At 29.5% G+C, this 27,084-nt stretch overlaps 1 protein-coding gene across 12 annotated transcripts in view; it reads left to right on the forward strand.

The window, feature by feature from the left end:
* The window catches only part of LOC134715175 (cilia- and flagella-associated protein 43-like), a 46,441-nt gene that overhangs the window by 5,831 nt on the left and 13,526 nt on the right, over positions 1–27,084 (forward strand). For 2 of the 12 annotated variants that reach the window (XM_063577174.1, XM_063577176.1), the window contains exons 3-27: positions 530–623; positions 883–1,050; positions 1,315–1,573; positions 2,313–2,439; positions 2,920–2,943; positions 4,786–4,865; positions 5,638–5,769; positions 6,588–6,701; positions 7,180–7,260; positions 9,161–9,309; positions 9,750–9,853; positions 9,992–10,135; positions 10,636–10,820; positions 13,306–13,449; positions 14,934–15,061; positions 16,105–16,309; positions 17,638–17,742; positions 18,574–18,651; positions 19,283–19,408; positions 19,780–19,884; positions 20,461–20,577; positions 20,960–21,007; positions 22,901–22,924; positions 23,869–23,907; positions 26,663–26,726. In XM_063577174.1, coding sequence (XP_063433244.1) covers positions 530–623; positions 883–1,050; positions 1,315–1,573; positions 2,313–2,439; positions 2,920–2,943; positions 4,786–4,865; positions 5,638–5,769; positions 6,588–6,701; positions 7,180–7,260; positions 9,161–9,309; positions 9,750–9,853; positions 9,992–10,135; positions 10,636–10,820; positions 13,306–13,449; positions 14,934–15,061; positions 16,105–16,309; positions 17,638–17,742; positions 18,574–18,651; positions 19,283–19,408; positions 19,780–19,884; positions 20,461–20,577; positions 20,960–21,007; positions 22,901–22,924; positions 23,869–23,907; positions 26,663–26,726 — 2,844 coding nt within the window. Of the gene's footprint in view, positions 1–529; positions 624–882; positions 1,051–1,314; positions 1,574–2,312; positions 2,440–2,919; positions 2,944–4,785; positions 4,866–5,637; positions 5,770–6,587; positions 6,702–7,179; positions 7,261–9,160; positions 9,310–9,749; positions 9,854–9,991; positions 10,136–10,635; positions 10,821–13,305; positions 13,450–14,933; positions 15,062–16,104; positions 16,310–17,637; positions 17,743–18,573; positions 18,652–19,282; positions 19,409–19,779; positions 19,885–20,460; positions 20,578–20,959; positions 21,008–21,305; positions 21,354–22,335; positions 22,378–22,900; positions 22,925–23,868; positions 23,908–26,662; positions 26,727–27,084 lie in introns of all 12 variants that reach the window. The other 10 variants (XM_063577175.1, XM_063577179.1, XM_063577180.1 and 7 more) reach the window with 7 other exon arrangements.

Below are 27,084 nucleotides of genomic sequence, written 5' to 3' on the forward strand. Positions count from 1 at the left end.
TTAAATATGATGTAAAAACAACATGATCTGACCTTTTAGTAGAACTGTACAATAAAACAAAAAAGAACAATACACATTAAACTGTCTAAATAAAAAAAACAAATATTGGTTATTTATAGTCATATATAGAAGGACTTATGATGAAAAAGAACAAAATATTTGAATATATATATAAATTGCAAGCTAAATGAACTATATTTAAAAAAAATAATATGATAATAGTAAAATTGAGAATGGAAATGGGGAATGTATCAAAGAGACAACAACCCAACCATAGAAAAACAACAGCGGAAGGTCACCAACAGGTCTTCAATGTAACGAGAAATTCCAGCACTCGGAGGCGTCCTTCAGCTGGCCCCTAAACAAATATATACTAGTTCAGTGATAATTAACGCCATACTAATTTCCAAATTGTACACAAGAAACTAAAATTAAAGTTGCTTTCCATAACAATTTTACATCATATTGTAGGATTCCTGCTTTTTAACTATGAAAGTTTTATGATGATACAAACATGTTCTTTTTCTAGATGGTACTCAACTAGAATACCACAAAATGAGTTTCTCCCAAAGTGAATACCTATGTACAGTATCAGGAGTCCCAGATTTTGAACTCATTCTATGGTGAGATTTAATTAATTTTTTTATTTGGAAGCAGATTTTATAATATATTTCCTCACAAAATATAAATATCAAATTAAAATTAGCAAAATGAAAGTAATTAATGCACACTCTTATTTTTAAATTTTCGATTTGTGAATGGAAAGTTTTCCCTTGATTTAATGAAATAAAGGTAATTTGTAAAATGCATGAATTTTTAATAAGAATCTGAGAGTTATTAGGTATTTTTAAGCTTTGATGAATATTGAATTGTATTTTATAGGAATTATACAAATGGAACTAAACTGACATCAACAAAAGTTCCTTCAGAACCAATAACGAGCATGAACTTTAACCCAGGCAGCTGGAGGCAAATCTGTATAACCACAGAAAGATCTATAACCCTTTGGCAGACAGAACAGTCTAATGATAAATACCTTCTACAGCCTCAGTAAGTTAAATAAAAAGATTCAAGCATTGTCTACGGGATAACAATGATGATTTATAATGTTTTATCTATGCTTATATTTGGATTTATTCTTACTTGCAGGTGTTCTGGTGTTTTGTATTCTTCTTAGAGCATTACACCCTTATTCATTTTAAAAAATGAAAACTATAGATATAACTTGAAGTTTTTGTAATGAAATTGTGTATGGTTTATAATTTAATTGTTATGAGTTTAAGCAACAGGTTGATATTTGAACATATTTTGCAGAAAAGTAAAACTTCCACCTTCTGAGCCATCTATTTATGGAGATGAGGATAAAGATCGTGACCAACCAACAAGAGCCTCCACTAGAATGACTTCTTACACTATTGATGTACCTAGACCAGCTATAGCGGGACTGGTGGGAGAAAAAGCTGAGCAGTTGGAGGAAATACAGGATTTAACACCAAGAGTTATCCCCCTTTGTCAAGCATGGACTCCAGGGGGTGATTTATTTATTGGATGTAAAGGAGGACAGCTAATGAGAGTAAGAAATGAAAATCCTGTTAGATTTATTGTATATCATTTAATATAAGATATCGAAGCTTAAGGTGGTACCTAACACTACAGGGAAATAACTCTGTAAAATCAGCTAAACGTTTTAATTACGTTGTGTTATAAGGGAATATTAAGTTTCTCAATGATCAAAATAAGTGTTTGTCAAACTGCTATATAACCACTGTAATTTTTCTGATAAAACGGTTGGTTCAAACTTTTTAATATTTTTATATTTGTGTCAAAGGGTCAAAGTAAATACTTTGTCAAAGTTTTAAGAAAATTAAACAAGACAAATTAATTTTAGTTTAAGTGTTGGGTACCACCTTAAAGTATGGCTGTTCAGTGGTAAAAGAAATATAATTATATTTCACGTAAAAAGGTTGCATTTGCAAATAAGGTATTATATTTGCTTATCCTTTATTCTTCTTTTATCATTTGGTTGTTATCCTTATCAGACCTTTATTTCTTATTGAATTCACTTTTAAGATTATTATTAAGTAAAGATCTAGAAAGGACTAGATGGAGTCAGAGTTTTCTTATTGCTGTATTCGATTAGTAGAAAAAATAATTTGTGTAATAGTTTTACATTTGAGCAGATACAATGTATAGCAAATTCAAATAAAGACAGTATGATAATATTAATATATACTTTAGCTTAAGGCAAGAGCATTCAATGACAACATTTGTTATTTTACAGTACAACTGTTATATTTCACTGTTTTCCACAGGTTGATGGGGAAGTAATAAAAGCCCGAGTATTATATTATCCTCCATTGAGAGCAGAAACGCCAATGTCTAGAGCTACAAGTGCTGCAAATAGTAGATTTCAGTCACAGACAGATTTAATTAACATGTGTAAGTTTCATTTGTGTATTTCTGATTTTTCAGCATTTCTGATTTTTGTGCAGTATGTTTATGTACGGTATGTGTATCAGTTTCCTTTGATTATTTTTTCTCCTTTTATATCTTTTTCTAATAGACTATGGACAAAAATCAGGTGGATTTATTTATACAAAATGTTAGGGTAAACGTAAAAATTATAAGATGAGAATTTTTATGGTAAATATATATACACTTTGACGCCTTTCACATGTCATCAGGTACAAAATGTATAAAGATCTGTGAAAGCTGTGAAAGTGCTAGTAAATGTGATTATTTAAAATGATATTATCTTTTATTAATTTTCTTATCAGAAAATGTTACCTCTTTACAAATTCTACTGAACTTTTCTTTATGTATACATATTTATATATTTAAAAAAAATGCATTTAACAATTTAGTTGATCTGTAAATATTTCTTTGAAAGAACTTTTGTCTTAATTTATTTTTATCTAGCTCGTAAACAAACAAAACTTGGTGGTAAGTTGTGAGCACAGATTGTGTACGAATATTACAACATTAACGTATGATAGATTTTTTATAACACATAACTTTTTATGTTTTCACAATATAGAAAAAGGAGTGTGAATTTAGAATTATGTTTTATTGTAGCTATAAAACTAATATTTGCTATTTGAATGAACATTTTATTTTCTATAATAGAAAAATAATGTTTTTTATGTATATTGTTTTTGGTATAATTCTGATTGTCTAAACTTAAGCCACGTTCCAAACTCAATATTGATAATGAATTATGAAGTAAAACCACACTTTTAATCAATGATTTTTATGCAAATTTCAAAACAAGCCTTATCAACATTATTAATAGATTTACAATTAATATTGTTAAAAAATAAACAGAATCAAGTTCAAACAAATTGTCATGTTGATGTCATATTGTCAAAAGCAGTTCTTTTGAAAAAATGCACTCATAATTTCTATGAATTGCTCAAAAGATATCTAAATATTAAAGTTTGTCTCCCCTGAAACAAGTCTTTAAATGTATACATAGGAATCTTATCCAGTGACAGTGTAGTTATTGGTCATGAAGCTTTGAAAAGTTTGAAGACCTAAGATGCTTCATGTCTTATGAACAGATGCTTATTTTATACTATTCATAAGTAAAATAGTTACTTTATTTGGTATATGGACTGATTGTTAGGTAAATTTTTAATTCCATTGTAGCTTTGCTTGTGTGTTTAATGTTATCTTAATATGTGCATGCATATACTCAGTATTATTTATATTGAGCACCAAAATAACAGCAAGACTTTTAAAATAATTAAGGATTAGATTTGCAGTTGAACAGATTTCAAATATATTTATAAGATTTGTTTTCTTCATAAAGGTGAATCAGTCAGAATTAGAAAACTAATTCTTACAGTTTTATTGTAGTGGTCTTCCAAATTGGATTTTTTATAAATGTTTAGGCAGCAACCATTTGATTTTCGGGGGGGGGGGGGGGGGGGGGGGGCTATGGTTTTTTTTGGAAAAAAAAGTTTGATTCCAGGTTTTGGTGAAAAAAATAATTTGTTTTGGACCCTGAGAAAAAAAAATTGTTTGTTTCACCCTCAGCTGCCACTATATGTAATGCTAAAATTGAAAGAAAAAAATTGTTATCGGTTTGTCGCAAAAAAAAATAAATTGTTCTTTGCCGAAGGCGAAAAAAAAAGTTTGCACAGAAAAAAAACCCATAGCCCCCCCTAGAAAATCAAGTGGTTGCTGCCTTAGGACTTTTATGACAGAATAACCAGTATTAATGTATCTAGAATATGCCAATGATTATTGTCGAGCTTTGGACTTTAGTTTAAAAAGCAAGACAAAGCAATCCTACATTCCGTCGGCTTTCACAAAATTCACTCTGTGCCTATGGTTAAAGTTTTTGAAATTTTAATAACTTTCTTAAACTATTCTGGATTTCTACCAAAATTAGACAGAACCTTGTTAATGATCATAAGATAGTATAATAGTAAATTATATATAATTTATATATAATTTTTTTTTTTTATGTTTTTCCATATTTTACTTAGAAATGGACTTAGTTTTTCAGTCAGGAAACATTACATTCACTAGCTTACTCTGTGGTAAGTTTTTCTGCCAGGAAACATTACATTCACTCTGTGGTTAAATTTTTTAAATTTTTTAATAACTTTCTTATTCTATCCTGGATTTGTACCAAACTTGGGCAGAAGTTCGTTTATGATCAAAAGCTAGTACATGTGTATCTAGAAGGAAATTTTAGTAAAATTGTGTACCTGTTTAACAGTACTTTACTTATAAATGTTAATATTACATATTTTGTATGATTACTTTCTGTTGTAGCTGATGAAAGTAATTCAATGACAGAAGGAAGTTTTGATTGTATAGTTTTACATAAGAGAGGATTATATGTTGGAGGACAGGTAAATAAAACAACTAAAACTGTTAATTGTATTGTCACTCTTATTAATTTTTTTTTAACTTTATTTTAGAAGTCATCAAATGATATATAAAACAATGTTTAATCATTTAAGAATGCCTCTTCACTAATGTTAAAGAATATCATGCTTATTTAAATGCATACAGTAATAAAGAGACTATATGGGAAAGACAATATTTTAAATTTTCTTGAACAGACCTCCGTACCTTTAATCGTGAGTGTACTCCCAAGGGTATGTTTTTTTTACAATGGTGCTATACAAATAAGTTATGTGATAGATTTTATAATAAATGTGGTACAATAATTTTTGGGAAACAGCGCTCTTTCAAATGTCATAGAGTAGTTTGAAAAAGTATGGAGAACAGAGCCATCTTATTAAGACCAATATAAATCATTTTTAATGTTTAAAAGATATAGGAAGATGTGGTATGAGTGCCAATGAGACAACTCTCCATCCAAATAACAATTTATAAAAGTAAACCATTATAGGTCAATATACAGCCTTCAACTTGGAGCCTTGGCTCACACTGAACAACAAGCTATAAAGGGCCCCAAAATTACTAGTGTAAAACCATTCAAATTAGGAAAACCAACGGTCTAATCTATTTAAAAAAAAATGAGAAACGAGAAACATGTATAAATTACATAAACAAACAAACAATAAATAAATAAATAGACAAACGACAACTACTGTACATCAGATTATTGGCTTAGGACCGGTGCATAAAGAATTTTTAGTATAATTTTTATTTCAGGATGGTATGTTAAGATTGATAGATACAAAATCAGAAGACTGTAGAGTCCTAGAACAATGTAATATTAATCATCCAATCACATCACTGAGCTTTCCTCCTAGTTACAGACATCTGGCAATAGGATCTTGTGAGGTAACTTTATAGAACAATGTAATATTAATCATCCAATCACATCTCTGAGCTTTCCTCCTAGTTACAGACGTCTGGCGATAGGATCTTGTGAGGTAACTTTATAGAACAATGTAATATTAATCATCCAATCACATCTCTAAGCTTTCCTCCTAGTTACAGACGTCTGGCGATAGGATCTTGTGAGGTAACTTTATAGAACAATGTAATATTAATCATCCAATCACATCTCTAAGCTTCCCTCCTAGTTACAGACGTCTGGCGATAGGATCTTGTGAGGTAACTTTATAGAACAATGTAATATTAATCATCCAATCACATCTCTAAGCTTCCCTCCTAGTTACAGACGTCTGGCGATAGGATCTTGTGAGGTAACTTTATAAAATAATGTAATATTAATCATCCAATCACATCTCTAAGCTTCCCTCCTAGTTACAGACGTCTGGCGATAGGATCTTGTGAGGTAACTTTATAGAATAATGTAATTTTGAATGGCCATTAGTGGCAGAAAAGAAGGAAAAGAGTTTCTTATTAACAAAGGAAAGAAACATAAATCTTTGTACTAACAAAGTAGAATAGCTAAAATGCTGAACTCCAACGAAAATTCGAATCGCAAAGTCCCTTAGCAAAATTGCAAAATCAAAAGCTCAAGCACATCAAAGGAATGAAAAACAAATATTATATCCCTAACTTATTAGAGACATTTCATTATAATGTAGAAAACGGTGGATTAATATATGGTTTTATATCTAGCTAAACCTCTCTCAAAATTATAACAATGATAAACAGGGCTACAATGTTTTATTTTTTTTATATTTTAGGGATCTCTACATTTGTATGAAGCAGGGATTCCAAACTCTCTCAAATTACTGAAAGATTTACACTGGGGAACAGTAATGGGTATTGGATGTCTGACTGGAAATGAGCATGTTGTAGTAAGTTTACACAGAAGCTGTGTTATATTTGTTTCAGTGTTACTGTTCAGAGAACTATTATTTTAAGGATCTTACAATCAATGTTTATGAAGCATTATAATCATCTAGAGAGTTTTATAAAAAATGTTATTAATATCAACTTCTTCTTACACCATATCCAAATCCCTACATATATTTTAGATTTGTAGAAGATGATTTTATAAACTGCTTTCAGACTTTTTTTAGAGGTGGGCTACTAAAAAGACTGAAATTTATTCTGAGTTAAGGGTATGTTAGCTTGCTCACTAAATTTTTTATTCAAATAATGTATTTTATTAACTTATTTTATTACACACGGTACACTTGTTATTATCCCCATGAATATATCATTTAACTTCTTTCCAAAGATAACAAATGTTATTGTATTCATTTATGTTTCACTTTAAACAATGCTGGTTATTCCTGATTGAGAGTTAATTGATAATAATTGAATTACTAGAGTGTGAAAGAAGATGGTGAATTACAAGTGTGGACAATGGACAAAGGAAAGTTTGTTTCCTCTGTGTCAGTTGGAGTTCCAGTAAGTTTCTTCTTACAGTTAGAATTTTATCAAGTAAAAAATCATGAACAATTATTTTTTTCTCATTTTTTCAGTACAAAAAAAAAAAAAAAAAAATCTGCAAAAAATTTAACATTTGTTTTTTCATTACAAATTTTAATTATTACACTATTAGTTATTACTTTATAACATGGTACAAAAATCACCCAGAAAATTTGATTTAGTTTGGCCACAGATGACTTTAAAAATGGTTATGTCATTGAAAAAGTTCCAAATTAACTCCCTTTGGTTCAAAAACTTCATTTTTTGACTTTTAAATGGAAATATCTTTTTTAACTCATTGGCGACCTATATTTTTTATTATTGTTTTCAAACAAGCTATACATCAACTAAATAATTGTAAAATTTAAGCGGTTTCTGTGACTAAATTCTTTTTTAATTTCGATATTACCAATATTTCTCCTATTAGTTCAACAGAAAAAAAGGACATTTACAAAAAGGTATGCTTCTTTCAGAGGCAGATTTTGAGCATAAATGAACGGTGACCCTATATTTTTTTATTAGGTATAAAGTTTAATCATAGAAAAAAATAGCAAAATCCAATATTGGAAAAAAAAGTTGATTTAGACCTGCGAGCCCCTTAAGGTGGTACCTAACACAACAGGGAGATAACTCTGTAAAATCAGCTAAACGTTTAAATTACTTTGTGTTGTTAAGGGAATATCAAGCTTCTCAATGATCAAAATTAGTGTTTGTCACACTGCTATATAACCAGTGTAATTTTTCTGATAAAACAGTTGGTTCAAATTTTCTGAAAAATTTATATTTTTGTAATTTTTGTAAATACTTTGTAAAAATTTGAAGAAAATCAAACGAGCCAAATTAATTTTAGTCACAGTGTTGGGTACCACCTTAATGCAAATTATATCAAATCATGGATATAAAATTAAGAAGTTGTGGTATGATTGCCAATGAGACAACTTTCCATCAGAAACCAAATGACATAGAAGTTTAGACCTTGTTTGTTTTTAAATTTGTTTTTTGACAGTTGATGCAAATTAAATATCATTTTAAGAAAAATATTAACCAATATAAAGTACTGACACATCTGCTATTATGAATAAATGAATAAATAATTTATTAAAGTGCAACCTGAATAGCATAATATAATACATATGTTATGAACATTATTATTTTCAGCCAGCCTTATAGATTTACAAAACACTGTTAGCATCAGTTTTATATAAATATAGATATAAGAACAACTTGATTTGATTGATTGATTGATTGATATTTTATTTTCTCTAATTCTATTGAAATTAATCCCTTTCCGAACCCATTGTATAAAATTTCATCAACATGTGGTCGCCGATGATCTCAAAAGATCATTGGAAGATTTTAAGGGTCATAACCTCTTTAGCTAACTAAATGAATTAAAATATGCTAACAGGTGTTAGTGAAATTGACAACTTTGTGCAATGTGAAAGGCACTCGAAGGGGATTTTCGCTTAACAGAAAAAGAAAATTTATTTTTTAATCATTAAAGAAACAGATTATTACATAGATACTCGTGGATTATTGGATTTATCCAATCTCGATAGTTAAATTATAAATTTTAAACTTGATTGGATAAATTCAATAATCCACTCATATCAATGTAAGAATCTATATTTTGCATAGTAGTGAAAAAGAGAAAAACTTACTATATCAAGAATTTTTCTTTCTACTAAAACTGATGAAAAAAGAAATATTCAAAACATTTCACAAAAAAATATAAATTGGACTAAACAAACCCTGCTGTACTAGGGATATATTTTCTGTTATGTTTCTCTTGGAAGAATATGTTAAAAGGGTATTACATGTCTAGAATATTTTAAAACATCCTTTGCTTCTATTCTTGATAATGTTTTATCCATTACAGGCAACATGTATGGCTTGTAGTCCCCTAACTCATGTTGCAGCTGTAGGGACTGTTAGTGGACATGTCATCATTATTGATCTGACTAATGTTCAAAAACCAAGAATTATAAAGAGCACCAGAATGTACCATGTACCTGTGTCAAATTTGACGTAAGTAGATAAAAAATAATGGAAAGACATCTATTTTTCACATTTCTAGATGAAGAAAATTAAACATTCAATTTTGACTCGCATCTGCATAAGGAGCTTTATTTAGGTCTGTGAAACTGTCTGTTTGGTCATCTGCAGATTTTAGGTCTAGTTGGACATTAAGTAGATATTATATTGCAATGCGGGACTGTTTAAGATCTAGGGCACTTTAGATCAGTTTCTTGACAACTTCTTCATGTTTATATGAAGATACTTAATTTTGTATTAAATGTATTTTTATATGAATATTCATATTTGTTTATATGCGACCAGTAAAAAACTCACCATTTAACACACTTAATATATATTTATAATCAATTGTTGATGTTATAAATGCAGATGATAATTTTAGCTTTAAAACATTACGAATAAATTATTTCATGTTTTATAAATGTTAACAGGTATGATGTTGATGGAAACTTTTTGATAGCTGGAGCAGAAAATGGACAAGTTTTTGTAATAGACGGAAGGGCTTCGAAAGATTTTAATCCTATTGGTTACACAGGTAATGGATAAACTAAAAATATCATAAGAAATATTTAGTTGTTTAAAATTATAAACTTAATTGTAAAATATCTTTTAAAAAATATAATTTAATGAATAAAATTATGTCATTTTCTCATAATTTATAATTCTTTTACAGTGGTTGAAGGGGAGATTTTGACTATAACAACATTTACTGTTAGTGGTGTTGTAAAAGTATCTATCACAACAAATAATTCTGGGAACAGAAGAAATGGTGCTGATGCCCTGTTATATTTCGAGCTTCCAGAGGATATCTTGAAAGGTATGTTGGTAAAAAATAAAATATAAAAAAATCAAAATGATGTATGACTCAGCCAGCATCAACATCTCTGTACATGACATCTTGTATCATATCATCTTGGCTTTACTTTAGTTCTGAAATATGAACAAGCAGGGCAAAAATTTTAATAAAAAAATATTATAAATGATACTTGAATGACTTACGGCTTGGAAATGTCTTTTTTATAAAATGATTTAATTATATACATTTATAATATTATTTTATTTCATATTTTGTCAAAGTCGGCATACAAGTATATAGAAATTTGTACTGCATTTAAAATTTATATTTGTGGCATGGTTTACCTTATCCCACAAAATCAACCAAAACTGGTATCCCATAAATTATAATGATGATATGGCAGCCTAATTAAGTTCTGTATTTGATTTTGCTGCAGTTGAATGTTCCAATCTTTTTATCAATCAATGTCGAAATCTTTTCACAAAGTTTTTATCCAAATCTTTTATTTATTTTTGGAACAGACCCAAGGAAGAGTGTCCAAAGTTTGAAATGTGATTTCAAAGATGCAGCAATAAAGAAAATGGTTCTGAAGTTTGGAATCCCATCATTTGGAGGTGCTGTAGCTGAAGGAAACTTACTGTTTGCTGTGTCACAGAAAACCAAAAAATTACACCAGATATCATTGCCTGATGAGATACCTAAGAAGGTAATATGTCAATTGCTTTTCAAGTCTCACAGACATTGGTCAATGGAATCATTGGTTGTTGTCAAATCATATTTTTTTCCTGAATTTAAATATTATTTTAACAGAGATATTGAATATCGTTTTTATTTGACATTCAAGGATTTAGTTAAATGGAAAATTTATTTGTTTTTTTGTAGTATCTTGAAGCAGAAGAAGGCGAACGCACACCAGAATTTGGTGATTTTGATGTAATGCTATTAACTAATGTTATCACTAACAGATGAGTTATCATTGCTCATATGTGTTTCTTTATCTGTTGCATCAGTACATAGATTAAAAAAGGGGATTCATAGATTGTCAGTTTTGAATCATAATAATAGTAATACTGTTATGTTACTGAAACCATGGAAGTATTATATTGACAGGAACTCCAACGAAAAATTAGCACATTCGGATCCCACTGATTTCTATAAGAAAATAAAAGCTTCCGACTCAGTTTGTCAAGTACGAGATAACTCCTTTGTGGGGTATCTGCGATGCAGCTGTCGCCTGTAAAGTTTACGGAAACTGATCTTATCACGTGATCTGTTATCAAAGGGCTTGTCTACCTACCAATGTAAATAAACACAGAAACTCCTGTGGCTTTTTGCGAATCGCTACATGGACAACGACACCTGTTTCTGTTCAATAAATAAAAACTACAGCTGAAACAATCTAAAAAATTGGTCCATTTTTCACCGAATGACAAAAGAAAATTAACTATATTTGGAAAGAAGTTAAGATTATTTTTAGTTCTTTTAGATATATTTTTATCAATATAACTAGAAAATCGGAAAATATCGTGTTATAAAAATTAAATGAGTCTGTAGTAGAGTGTTAGCAGAAAATAATGTGATGCGCGTGAAGTGTGCCAGATGACGCCAGATAACTTAAATTTCAAGTAAAAGATCGTAAACTCTTATCGAGTGTAACGCAAAGATATACGGTTTATCGTTAAATGATATTAACTTACTTATCTTTTAAAGACTAAAAGATGTTAATAATAACACACATGTGATGTCCTCTATATAGCAATATCAGGTTACGAGTCAATCAGATTAATTTTTACACCTTTTATGATAATTCGTTGTAAACATGGTAAACTAATCTTAACATTCAACCTAGTCCGAGAATATTCTGATGTTTGACAGATTTATTTTTTTGGATGGCTTTAAATATTTCTGAATGCATTTAAAGAACGATCACTATAATTGTGTCTGAGCAGTTATTTTTTTTTATCATGGAAATCACATTTGCATGGTTAGAATTTATTGGTGTGTGTTTAAAAAAGCTGAACAGTTCTGAAATATCAATAATTATTACTGATAACTTTTCCGTTTATTTTACCTGAAAATTTTATGATTTTCAAGCTTAGAATATACAGTTACGCATGATTAGCCAACGACCCTCTTATGAATAAATCCTACTATTTTAAGATTGATTGTTACATTTGTACTTATACTTTTAAAAATGTGGATTGCTTCTGAGTATTTTTACTCCTCAGTTTTTTTCTTTATTTTTTTTCTATGTGTTGAAAACAGTTGCCAGACATTTCTTTTTAATTTGTTTTTTTTTAAAAGCAGCAAAACCCGTAAATATAATTGACATATTTGTCATTCACACTGTCAGTAAATGTCATTTCCATGACAATTAAAAGTACACATCCGTTTATTTCGGTATGTTCCGTAATTACGATCTTTCGGGAGGTTCCAAAAATTTGATAGGATCCCATGCATCCATAAGACATGTCGAGTTAATTAAAAGATACTTAAAGATTTTGCGGCATCGCACTATAAACGTTTGAAGTCTGCTTGTTGGGGTTCCTGTCAATATAATACTTCCATGCTGAAACTAAAAGTTAATCAAACTAATGATAGTAAAAGGTGGCTATCTTATAATGCTAGTCTGCTCTGATGATGTTGTGAAACCACTAATTATTTTGTATAATGATGTGGACAAGGGTTTGTTTTTAACATCTATGACATGTGTGTTAATGTGTTTTTGAGGGTAAAATCTATATCTTATCAGTTCAAATGTATGTATCATGGAAAAATTGATACTTTCTTTTTAGTTTCCCTTTGTTCACTTATCAATATTTAAGTAGAAATCCTTAAGATTCTGTAAATTTCTGGAATATCTTCTTTCTTTCAATTTATTTTAATGATTTGCTAATGGCATTGCAAAAATTAATGAGTAGTCGCAGACAGTTCATCAGGATCTCCAAATCAAAGCTTCTTGAAGTTTTTATAGAAAATATCATGTGAGCATGTTTTACCATTACCCCATCACTGATATTTGTAAGAAACGTGTAAATCTTTTGATTCTTTAAATTGCATGCACCCATTTCACAAGGAACATTATGTATATTCAATCATAATAAATGCACATTCAATTTAAACTAAATAAACATAAATATGATTATAACAAACTTAGGTTTATTTAACATATAAAATGCTTTTGTTTTTAGGGTCATGCTGAGCCTTTGTTACCAGAAACCGAGTTCCCTGGACATCAGTTACCAGGAGCTAAATTATTACTGTCTCCACATGGTAAATGGTTGGCTAGTTATGGAATTGATGGTTATGTACAAGTCAGAGCCATAGGAAGTTTGGTATGTGTATCAGTTAAGGTTATGTAATAGATTTGCAGACTAAGTAATAACATTTTCAACTCTCTTTATTGTAAATAAACATCATGATAGATTATTTTTTATTTGGTTTTATGAAACATGGTAACATATTCTTATTGGTTACAATTTTATTCATTTAAGGAGGCTCGCGGGTATAAGATTTTCAGAAAAAAAATAAACATTAATTTTTCAATACAAATTTTATTTAAAACCTTTAATAGTTGTAACTTTATCATTTGGTACAAAAATCGTTCCAAAAAATCAATTTGTGTTGACCCCAGGTGTCTTTTAAAATGTAGATATCATGTAAATAGCTCCAAATTATCTCCCTTTGGTGCAAAAATGCCATTTTTTGGCATTAAAATTGAAATATCTTTTTTAACTTATTGGTGACCTATATTTATTATTTGATTTTTCAAATAAGCTGTACTTAAACTAAATAATTGTAAAATTTGAGCGATTTCTGTAATTTAGTTCTTTTTTTATTTCGATATTACTGTTTTTTCTCCTACTGTGGATTCATTTATTTTCGTGGGTACCAATTTTCGTGGATTAAGAAAAACTTGCATATTCGTGGATATTTAATTTCGTGGTTTTGCTGAAGTCTGCATACAAACATATAGAAAAATTATCATTCGTTGAATATTTAATTTCGTGGTTTGACTGTGCCCACGAAATCCACGAAAATTGATATCCAACGAATAAAAATGAATCCACAGTATTAGTTCAACAGAAAAAAAGGACATCAACAATAATGTATGCTTCTTTTGAAGGCAGATTGTGAGCGTAAATGAACGGTGACCCCATTTTTTTTTTTCATTTTTCTATTTAGTATAAGATAAAGTTCATTTCTCTAATTCTATGGAAATTTATCCCTTTTCGAACCCATTGTATAAAAAAATTTAATCAACGTGTGGTTGCTGGTGATCTCAGAAGGTCATTGGTTGATTTTAAGGGTCATGACCTTTTTGGCTGACTGGATGAACCAAAATATGATAACAGGTGTTAATGAAATTGACAACTTCGTGCAATGTGAAAGGCACTCCAAGGGGATTTTCGGTAAACAAAAAGTCTTTTTAATCATTAGAGAAACAGATTCTTACATAGTTACTCGTGGATTATCGGATTTATCCAATCTCGATAGTTAAATTATAAATTTTAAAGAACTCGCCGAGGCGGCTCGAACTTTAAAATTGATAATTTAACTATCTCGATTGGATAAATCCGATAATCCACTGGTATCAATGTAAGAATCTATATTTATAGAAAAATAAAGAGAAATCCTATATTAAATAAAAAAAATCATTTAGACCCGCGGGCCCCCTTAATCTTGATAAATAGTTTTTCCAAGGACCTGGTTTAATATGCACAATAAATACTTTTCAAAAATTTTACCTTTGTTGATCTCCATATCAAATCATATATGATTTACTGTGTTATTGATTAGAGACATTATATATTTGTAGGATCGTTTTATTTCCATCAGACCACATGACTACCACAGTGGTGGTGTTAGGAACATTGCTTTCTCTGATGATAGTCAGAGTGTGTTTACTACAGGACAAGATGGTGTTATCTGCTGCTATAGCTGGAAGTAAGTCACTAGAATATTAGATTTATAAAGGGAAGTAGGTCAGTGGAAATATTAGAGTTTTAAAGGGAAGTAAGTCAGTAGAATATTAGAGTTATTAAGGGAAGTAAGTCACTGGAATGTTAGAGTTTCAAATGGAAGTAAGTGACTGGAAATATTTGATTTATAAAGGAAAGCAAGTCACTAGAAGTGTTAGTTATGAAGGGATGCAAGTCACCAGAAATATTAGCTATAAAGGGAAGTAAGTGACTGGAAATATTAGATTTATAAAGGGAAGTAAGTGACTGGAAATATTAGATTTATTAAGGGAAGTAAGTGACTGGAAATATTAGAGTAATAAAGGAAAGTAAGTGACTGGAAATATTAGATTTATTAAGGGAAGTAAGTGACTGGAAATATTAGAGTAATAAAGGAAAGTAAGTGACTGGAAATATTAGATTTATTAAGGGAAGTAAGTGACTGGAAATATTAGAGTAATAAAGGGAAGTAAGTGACTGGAAATATTAGAGTTATAAAGGGAAGTAAGAACAAGTTATTTTTGGCATTACAACCCAAAGTACTTCAGCTTCTCCAAAGGACAATGTTTAAAATTGCTTTTTGAAAAGTGATTTTAATAGTTTTGACAGTTTTGTAATTGGTTTTGATGATTAGCAAGGTTGAAGTTGTGTTGAATATAAAGTCTTGAATTATAAGGGAATGTATTTTGAGTATAATTTTTGAACAGAGAGGAATATTTAGATTAATGAAGGGATTTGACAGAACTGATGCAGGGAATAAAAACGTTTGTACAATTTACAATGCTTTGAAAAAAAAAGTTTGACCTGCTTATGATATTGTAAAAATGCATACATTTTAAATATAACAGAATATTCTGTTATATTTAAAATCAACCAAAGCAGAAAACAACAAGCCGAAGGCCACGCATTTAGAAAATCCTGAACCTGAAAAATGACTTTAAAATTAGGTTGTAAAATGTATATTTTTTTTTTTATATTTACAATAATAAATAAAATCAAAATAATCACAGATATTTTTCTCTATATAAGCTACTCAACAACTGGAATAGGAAAAGCTAAATCAGCCATGGAATCAGCACGAGCAAGGAAGACAAAGTTAATGCAGGGACAGAAAGACGAAGATGAAGTGGTCAGAAAAATGTCTGACTGGGTACCACCCCTCCGGTCAGACAGACCAGTATCAGCTGAAATGGACCAGTCTGAAAAGGTTGACAGTAAAATAATGACAAAAATGGTGATAACATTTTCTTTCTTTCAGCTTGCTGTGGACCTGACAAATTTGCAGTCTTGTTGGTGTTGTACATTTATATGCTGAGTGCAAAGGATTGGATTAATGTATGCTTGTAAGGGGTCATACATAGTAATCGAAATTCCTTTTAAAAAAGAACAAAGAAAACATATGAGTAGTTATAAATCTTTCTTCTTAAGTACTTTATACAAAACAATCATTTGCTATTTTTAGCATCTGTATCAAATTTCAGGATAAAAATCAGTTTCAAATTGCTGGATAAAAATCAAGCCTGGTTTGTCCCACATATATTCAATTCATATCTTTTCTATATTGTTAAAAGATACTTATTGTATGACCCCTCTGGTATGCTTATTTATATTGTAAACAATATGTGGCTGTGATTTATCTCATTATTTGTGAAATGTATTTGCCTATAACTTTTTACCTAAATAGAAATTGAGCAATATAGAAACTTGAAGTGTATATATTCATATACATATGCAGCTTTAAATAGACATACCAATATTGAATATTTAGTTAGGGAACTTATCAAAAGTTGGCAAATAGATTTGTTATTTACTGTGTCATATAATATTTGTATTTGTATGTTTTATTGGTTTAGCTTATAATTTAAATTATTACAAGATGCTGTGTTGAATGTGAATATCAATGTCTTTGTCAGTGGATGGTTTATAACAATTTTGTACTACAATTACTGTATTGTAGATTCATATTTATTCATTGGATGCCAATTTAGGTGTATTTTGTGGGCACAGGGGAAATACAAATTTATATGTTCATTAATTTTTCTTAGAAATATCTAGAATGGATGGCAAAACCACAAAATCAAATTTCCACAAAAATGCAAGTTATTATACTCAATTATGGATAATTGGTAGCCACAAAAATAAATGAATCCATAGTATGTAACATCTACTGACAAGGATAAGATAATGCTTAGCATGCATGTATGGATAACATGTGGCTTGGAACATTGGGAGTTGGAAGTGTAACTTTGTTTATGGGTGATACTTAACTTATAATCTCAAATACCATTTGAAAATTTGGAAAGAGAATTTTGATAATCCTTTTATGAAGAATGCTAAACATGTACAATAAAATTTAATAGAAAACATGCTCAAATTTAAAACAGCAGATCCATAATAAAGAATATTGTTAAAATATTTATAATTTTAATTTTGCAATCATTGTCTAATTTGATTAATATTATTTCTAGAAATATTTTTTCTGAATTAAATATGTTCTGATCTGGTGGTTGATAATTACACAGCTTTTATTAAAGCAGTTTAATATTTGATTACTATTTGTAGGAACGAGCAGCATTAGAGCAAGCTTTGGCTTCTGACGAGATTTACAGAACTCCTACACCGACAGCAGCTACCAACGCCACATGGCAAGATATGCAGAAACTCGAGGTATCACTCAGTTAGGAAGCTACCATTTGGTTTTTATGGGGGGGGGGGGGGGCTAGGATGAAAAATTTTGTCCTGCATTTTTTTTTAGTTGTAATCTCTGTCCTGCCTTTTTATTTTTCACTCTATCCAGTCCTGCTTCTTTTTTTTTTTTTTAGTTTATCCTGACTTTTTTTACATAAATTGTCATCCTGACTTCTTTTTTTGCAAGTGTCTCATCCTGCTTTTTCTTTTTACTCAAAACTCCTGTCCTACCTATTTTTTTCATCCTAGCCCCCCCCCCCCCCCCCCCCATAAAAATCAAATGGTAGCTCCCTTATCTTTATTTCATTCAGTTGAATGTCGTTTGTATGTATAAAGAAAAAGTAAACCCATTGTTCTTATAAGGCATTACAGAAAGGAAATTCACTTTAGAGCTAATTTCCTAATGCTTGTAGGTTGAGACTTTAGTTAGCTTATTTCCTTTGTTTGTATAAATGTTAGCTCAAGCATTGTAATTAAGATTGACCTCTGCAAACAATATAGAAAGGCATAGTTAAACCTGTATATATTATATCGAAATTTGAATCAATGTTATCCCAATTACAATTATATAATATACACACAAAACAAGCAAGCTAACCAAAGTCTTACTCTACATGCATTAGGAAATTAGCTCTAATTGATAATATATTCAAAGTTTCAACTAATACTTTCCTGTTTCCAATTAACTTACAAAAGGAAGACATCCCTGAGTAAGACAATATTTGTTGAGAATAGATAAGGATAGTATAAATAAATTCAGCATTGCATACATAATTACAATATTTAATAACAAGACTTTGTTATTTATAGTGGGTGAAAGCTGAAGATGCACAGTATCATGATGTAAAGAAAGATTTGAGAGTACAGATCAGAGATATGAGAAGAACAGTAAGATTTTATCATTTGAAATTATTACTTTGTTACCATAGAGTATGCATTAAGAAATATAAAAGCAGCCTTTGTATCTTTAAAATAACTGTCAACCAATTTTCTTTTATGCCTTTCTTCACATGTAGCTCTTTCTTTGTCAACTATGCTACAAATTATTTAGGCAATAACTGTTTTATATTTAAAGCTTGGCTATTGTTAAACAGATTTTACTGTCACAAATTGAGTTTACACAGATATTTGCGACAGTAAAATCAAGTTTTACAATGGCCAAGCTTAAAATACAATACAGTTATCTCTTTATTCTAATGCAGCATATGTGAAATTTAACCCTTCAAAACATTTGTCAAAGTCCAATGAAAATTATCGTAGCAAACGAATTGCAGTAGAAGGCTTGTTTTTCTGACTTTGTAGAATGTATTCCTATGATTTCAGTTTTTTCCATGTTCTACTTTTTGTTTTCCAAAAGGAGTGTTTGGCTTTGTCTGGATTTAATAATCTTGAGTATTTATAGCAAAACTTCTGGATAATTTTTATTATATTTTAATAGTGAAAAATATCCTGAATGTACTTTTTGTTCAAGTTCCAAATAGAGATGGAGAGCTGTATGAATCTTTAACTTTTTATTTAGATTCAAGAAATGTTAAAACAGAATGAAACTTTACCAGCTATTGAGAAACTTGGGCGTCATGAGTTTGACCTTGACATTGAAGAACAAAACAGATTGCAGACAGAGGCTGATTCTGAAGTTCAAAGAGTAAGCATAATAAATCAAAACTTCAACAAAAAGAGAAAAAAGATATGGTTGATTATCTCCCCTTTATTAACTGATGAAAAAGTGAATTGTTTCTGTTATTATAGAAACATTCCAACAAACAAGTTGATCCCAATCAGATATAAGAACAAGAAATATTCACAATAATAAAAGATTCAAATTAAAAAAAATCTGTGAAATGTTGCCTAGCCATGCCGAAGATTAACCTTACGTCTGTATCTTTATATACATTGTAGAGGAACCGTACGCTAGTATGTTGAACTTGTAACAAAATTACTAGTTTGACCATATTTGGTGTAAAATAGCAGATTTAGGTTTGCATTTGAATATTAACATATTTAAACTAATTGTAGGTGAGAGAAGAGATAGAGTTTGACAATTTGGCTAAGATATATTTAAGAGAGATGATTAAAAAAGAATGCTGGGACGATATGAAGGTCAAAGGGAGAGCAGTACAGGTCAGTAACCATGGTAACCAGGTAACACACACTTCTCCAGTTAGTTCTTAGTTTCAATTAAAATCCTCCTAGGAATATTTACCAATTGAAATGTAAAGTTTCATATGATTTTAGGAGGTTTACTGGGGATTCATTTATCTTCGTGGGTACCAATTTTCGTGGATTGAGGAAATATTGTATTTTCATGAATATTTGATTTTGTGGTTTCACCAATGTCTGCAAACAAGCCTAATGATGATTTGTATTTTATTGCACATTTAGATTCGTGGTTGAACTTAAACCAGGAAATCCAGTAAAATTGGTATCCCATGAAAATGAATGAATTCACAGTAATATATTGTTGCATGTTTTATCAAAATCTAGGAAAAGTTTGTTATAAATACTTTTCTTATGATGGTTGTACTGACTACTGTAAACACACATTATATTTCATATACATACAAACATTTTCATTGGGAGTTGGGTGTCTGTTCCATTAATTTGTCAAATCTAATAATATTTTTCCTTATTTTATTTTTGAACTTTAGTTATGTATAGATTTTGTTGTTATTATATAACATTTACCATTACTTTTAGGCATTTTACTCTAACCTGGAAGTGAGTAACTTCCCCATGAGGGAGAGATCTAAAGACTTTGAAAAGTTACTGAATACTGTCACAATCAGGAGGACGATAGAACTGGCTGAATTAGCTGTAAGATATATAACCTTTTTACTTTTATGTCAAATTAATTAATCATGTATATAGTAATGCTAACGTCTTTAATATTTTTTTATGTTACTTGTTTTAAAATAAGATGAGCTACAGATAATACCATGACATTATTAAATCTAAAAGTAAATTTTGATAAATGACCAAAGTTAAGAAATTGACATTCTCTTCTTGTAAATTGCTTCACTTGGTAATTATCATCTGGACCAATGAGAATGCGTAGAACAATTTCATTCTTTTGATGAAGCACCACTTCCTATGCTGGAATAAGTGACATGATTAGATCTAAGAAAATCTTAAAAAAGCTACAGTTTGGATCCTGTAACTCCTACCTGTAATTATTTGTAGACTTTTGTTGTTGCAGGCTAGGAAATCTGAGATAGAAGTAGCCAACAGACCAACAACAACAGCAGTAAGTTATATATATTCAGTTTTCAAGGGGATTCAAAGTATATAATCTTGGTCTCTTGGATATTTTTTTTTTTAATTCAAGATGTGTGTAGTTAATGATAAATGGTTGATAGAAGTGTGATGGGTAATTTTTTGGCATTTTTTGATTTTGTGATTTTATAAATATGAACTGATGATAATAATTGTTTAAGTGATGTTAAATTAGTTATATCTTTTAACCGGGTTTTAACGTTTTAGGTGTTTTTACATAGTATCTGATAATTTAAACACTTAGACATTATATTAGCTGATTTATTTAGGAGAAGAAAAATGTCCCAGCACCTGTGACCAAAGCACCTACCAAAGATGTAAGGCTATTAGTGTGTTCGCTGTAGGAAACCAGGTGTAATCACATGGTTTTCTATTTATAGAGTTTTGCTATTTGATCACATTTTGTATATTTATATATGACCACAAATATATTCGGATATGCTTTATGGTACAGATACTTTTCTGCATTAAGATTCAAAGATTTTTTTTTTATTTTCCAAATACAAAACCGTCTTTTTATCCAAACTATTGAAAAAATCTAAATAGTGAGCTCTTTTAAATTCATGGTAAATTTTAAATAAGGGATATAATCTTCAAATTTTTAAGTGTTCAGATTTAAATCCAACCCATGTAACAGCCTACCAAAATATGTGCATGAAGTAAGAATAACCATTTTAAATATTTAAGATTTATAATAGACAACCAAAGTAGATTTTCAGGAAGTTTTGATTTTAAAATCCTTTACATTAAAGGAATTTTTGATTATGTTCCTCCTCATGCATTTTGACTTTGCATTCTTTTTTGCACATTGACCAAAAGTCTTCCTCATGGTGGTCAACTTTTCTTGCTAGGTGATGCAGATTATATATAATGCTAAATAATTATATGCCATTTTATTTATCAAACTGCCACTGCGATATTTATCATTGTGACATTTCTTCACTGCACAGAAATATACAATATTTTTTAAGGTTAAGATTTTATATTTCATTGAATGTCTATTCAGGTTCATGAGTTTTTTCTTCTTCTTCATATGGATGATAATGTCAGGCATTTTGTTAGATTAGAAATACTTTTTTTGTGAATTTATAAGTAAAAAGTTTTACTTAAAGGGAGATGTGTTTCCTCCGTTATAAGATTTCAATATTTATACACAAAACAATATATGAACATTTTATAGAAGCTCTTATGCTGTGACTGACTTGATATTATTTTAAACTAGTGTGGATGCTGCTAATTTTTAGGATGTTTACATTAGACATTTTGATGATAGATTAATTCATAGTATTTGCTCTTTAGTTTTTACTAAGTATGATTCAACAAGATGAATATACTAAAAATGTAAGCTTAAAGCTGTTGATTTGTTGATTTTTTCATTTACAGTTGAAGCGTTATTTGTTAATGTGTTGTTTTGTTATTACATTAGAAATATCACATGATTCAGTTTAGAATGTTTTTGGTTTTTTTTAAATTTTGTTATTTTTCATATACATATCTTTTTAACTCAACTGAATGGAGATGTATCATTTCAGTATATTTAGAGCTGATTTCCTAATACATGTAGAGTAAGACTTTGGTCAATTTGCTTGCTTTGTTTGTATATTGTACAATTGTAATTGAGATACATTCAATCAAATTTAGTCTTATTCAGAATATATAAAGTATACTGGTTTAACTATATATGCCTATCAATATTGTTTGCAGATGTCAATCTTAAGAACAATGCTTGAGCTAACGTTTATACAAACAAAGCAAGCAAGCCAACCACAGTCTTACTCTACATGCATTTGGAAATTAGCTCTAAAAAGATGAGATTTAGATTGCCTCTCTTTTATATTTAAACCTTTGTTATTAAAAATTCCAGTCATCAGATGAGAACATCCACCAGGTAAATTACTCACTGAATGTTTACAATCACAACACTTATTTTTTTTGGTAAAATCACAGCTATTCACAGATCATACTATAAGTATGAAATCTGACTTTATTCTATTATGTATTAATCTTACATAAGTCAGTCTTGTTTCTTCAGAAAAAAACCCAACTGTATAAATGTTATTTAGGGTGAAAGAGGTAGTCAATGTTCAATGGAATATCTATTTGAAAATTGGTTCACATTTGAAATGTCACAATTTTAAGCTCACCTGGGTCGAAGGACCAGTATGAGCTTGTTCTCATGACAGAATGAATGGTCTATTCTTCAAATAGTTGCCCAATGAGGACCAAAATTAATATGAATCCTAAGGACTATATACATTAAAGAAGTATAATTTATTTTGTTTGAACCAAGATTGCAGTATAATATTTAAATGTATGAATCTCATGATTGAAGGGAAAAGTATGAAAACAGCTTCTTATTGGAAATTTGATTCACAAATCTGATTGACATTGCTCATGCCCTATGTCCTTCATAAAATTTTTTGATTTAGACCTTGATTTTTGGTAAGCTGAAATCCAATATTTCCCTGACTGAATTTAGCCCTGATTGATATCGAAAGTATCTTAGAAAATGCTCTCATATTAATTCAATTTCAAACTGTTCTTTGATTCATATATTTTTATTAAAATCATGACCTTTAGGAACAAATAAAAAATTAGGAGAACTTTCAGCTGATTATGCACAATTGTTGATTAATGAAGCACAAATTCTTTGAATGTACATGTTAAATGTAAACAGTTAAAATCTTTCTTACTTTTTTGAGAATTTTTAAGCATGTTCTATATCTAATTCTTGTGAATACAGTATTTAAAGTGTTTTATATTTTGTTAATGCATAATGTAGAAATATGAAACTATTATGAAAACTTTTACTGATGCTTTAAAATGTTACAGAAATCAGTCACTGCAGTGACAACACCCATTGGAAAGGAGGTAAAATACACCCAAGTACACTCAACACACCAAATACACCAACATACACTTAACACATCATGTTATCACCTTTTAAATATTTTATATAAAGAAAAAGAATCAAATACATATACTAGTAATGATTGTATTGTAAAAAACAAATCTCACACTTCACTGATCAGTAGGGAAACAATTATGTTCATGTGGCTATTTTTTTTCATTGTTATATTGCAAACAAGAAAATTAATAAAATACTGAAAATTCTGATTTTTTTCTCGCCTTGACGGAGTCAAAAAGAGAGACATTGGTATGCTGTTTCCAGCGTTGGTGGCAGTGATGGCGTCAACAATGTATTAGTTTGTAGTTGGGTCTTGTTTATGGTGAACCAAAAGTGATGGGTCAATCATATTTGGTATGCAATTGCATAAGCATTGGCACATCTTATTTCCATGGAGATTATTTGGCCCTGCGCCCTCAGTCATGGTCTATTGACTTCAGAACTTTTGCTTATTTTACATGAATTAGTTTTCGATTAGGTCAGTTGAAGGGGAACCATTAGTGGTAGGCCAATGTTAATTGGTATTCAGTTTTATAAGCATTGACACATCTCGTTTCCATGGAGAATGTTTGACCTCGTCCCTCAGTCACAGTCTAATGACTTTGAAACTTATCTTACTTTACATGTATTAGTTTGTGATTAAATCAGTTTAAGATGAACTGCTAATGTTAAGTCAATGATATATGGTATGCAAATTTATTGGCATTTGCAAGTATCGTTTCCATGGAGATTATATAGCTCCACCCCTCTTCATGGTTCATTGACTTTGAAACTTTTACATAGTTTACAAGTGAATGTTTGTATTTAGGTTTGGGAACGACTTATAATAAGGAAATGGTATTTGTATTTCAGTTGTATTAGCATTGGCACATCTCAGTTACATGGATATTGTTTAGCCATGTAACTCAGTCATGGTTCATTGACTTTGAATATTTGCATAACTTGTGTAAGATGTTGAAGTATTGCTATTTTGATTTCAACATTTGCATAATCAAAATTACAAAAAGGCGAGACATATCTCTGCGATAACAGTTTATTTGCAATAGTTATATTATTGTGAAAAAATTGCTACTGAATAGGTATCACAAAATAATTACTCACAATTTAAATGTTGAAAGAATCATATGTATGAATAATTGACTTTTTTTGTCTAACTATCGCAATAATAAATGCACACAAAATTTCTGAATGTACAGAAATTTTTCAGTTTTGGAATACTAAATGAAAGTTAAATATAATAATACATGTGTTTTAAGCTGTTGAAAAATAACAAAATTTTATAGGATGAACCAGTTCAAGTTAATGATGAGGTTGAATCTGACAAAAGAAGCGATCATGTTTTAGTAACTCCACTGTCTATGTCAGCTGAAGTAATTCATTGTTGTAAACACAAAATCTCCCTTGTTTTTGATCAGTTGGCTCACAATTGTCATCCACAATACTTCTGTTACAATAAACACATTCCTGACTTACATTTTTGGTTTGTTATGTATGATATATGTAAGCTCACTACCCTAAATACAAGTGCCCTTTCTTGCTTGTATGCACATATACTGATTGTTTAATGAAATACTCTGTTTTCAAAATTGAATTCATGTTTGGTAAAAAGTAGTTATAATGAAAATGTTCATATGTTCTTATGGTAAAAGTGTGAAATGGAGAAAATTGAAAGCATCCACTATTGTTTTGGGTGACATTTGAATTCTTTTAACAGTAAACCCTTCATAATATACATATTGAGAATTGGTTAAACAGATGGCTTTCCCACAAAACTTTAAAAGAAATTCTTATTCTTATTTTTAACATCAAATTTGCAAGTGTGCATATTACAACAGTCTGTTTCACAAGAAGCTAAGGATAATGAATTGCATACCACAATCATATCATTTTCTATAAATTTGTTTTACAAAAATGTATATATTAACCATTGAAAAGGAGGGAGGGGGCATCAAATTGTTCACAGATGCAGTATGTTGCTTACTACATTTTTTTTGGTTTTCAGCAAAAAATTACAAAAGACTATCTTTTTTAATTATCAAGGATTGTATGATCATGGAATTGAAAGATTGTCCTCCTTTTCCTTCTAATATTAAGATGATCTTGTAATATTTTCAGTTTATGAATGGGATAACTGATCATAACTCCTAGTGGATGATCATTTTTCTATGAGGATCACTTTATAAGTCTGTGTTTTCAAAACATTGGCTTAACATTTCCCAAAAATATATTATCCTCCATGAGTTTTGATATCTATAACTTAATTCAATAAATGAAGAGTGATTTGTACATTGCATGTATTTTAAAATATGCAAGATGAATTGCAAAGATGGTTAGTTTACATAACTTTTTATATGAAATGAACATATTGAGTTGAAACATTAACTTCGTTTTATTCATTCATACTGTATTATCACAAAGATCGGAATATACCAGTATTAGTTTTTTTTTAGCAGTTTTCTTTTTTTAACGTCTATATCAGTTTGTGTAATTTATCTTGTATTTTTATATTTATATTGAACATAACTGTTATTTATTTTTGTGAGTTTTAAAGACATACACTTAGTTGCACATCAGCTGTTAAAAATGTCTAAATGAATTTCATCAGTTTGATTCAACTGTCCATAATCATCACAATATTTTTCCCTTATGTTTTTGCTCTATACATTATTTCATTAAGTAATTTGAATATTCAGGGGCAATAACTCATTCTCATTTTAGGATGATGACCTTGGTGAAGGTGAAGATGAAGATGGAGAAAAACCCTCAACAACTGGAAGTCTAGGTAATAGTTTATATGTAAACAAATCTTGTTCCTGTGTGTAGTGTGCTGTTATTCATGTGTGTCCAGTGTGCTGTTGGCCTGGTGTATAATGAATAGAATAATTATTGCTTCTATTATTATGTTGCTTTTAGATTACAAATGAATATAATACAACATATCTTTTATATTGGTTTGAAATATCAAAATTTCTTTTTAAATTTATCTGCATATTATATATATAGTTAAGCATAATTTTAGTTTGTATCTTTAAAACTTGAATAAATATTCTGAAGTTATAATCGTTTAAAAATTTCGGAATAATTTAAAGAAATTTCTTTGTTACTAATTCTCGACATAAAAACACTTTTTTTTAGAAGAA

The sequence above is a fragment of the Mytilus trossulus genome, chromosome 4, assembly GCF_036588685.1.
Source record: "Mytilus trossulus isolate FHL-02 chromosome 4, PNRI_Mtr1.1.1.hap1, whole genome shotgun sequence".
Lineage (NCBI taxonomy): Eukaryota > Metazoa > Mollusca > Bivalvia > Mytilida > Mytilidae > Mytilus > Mytilus trossulus.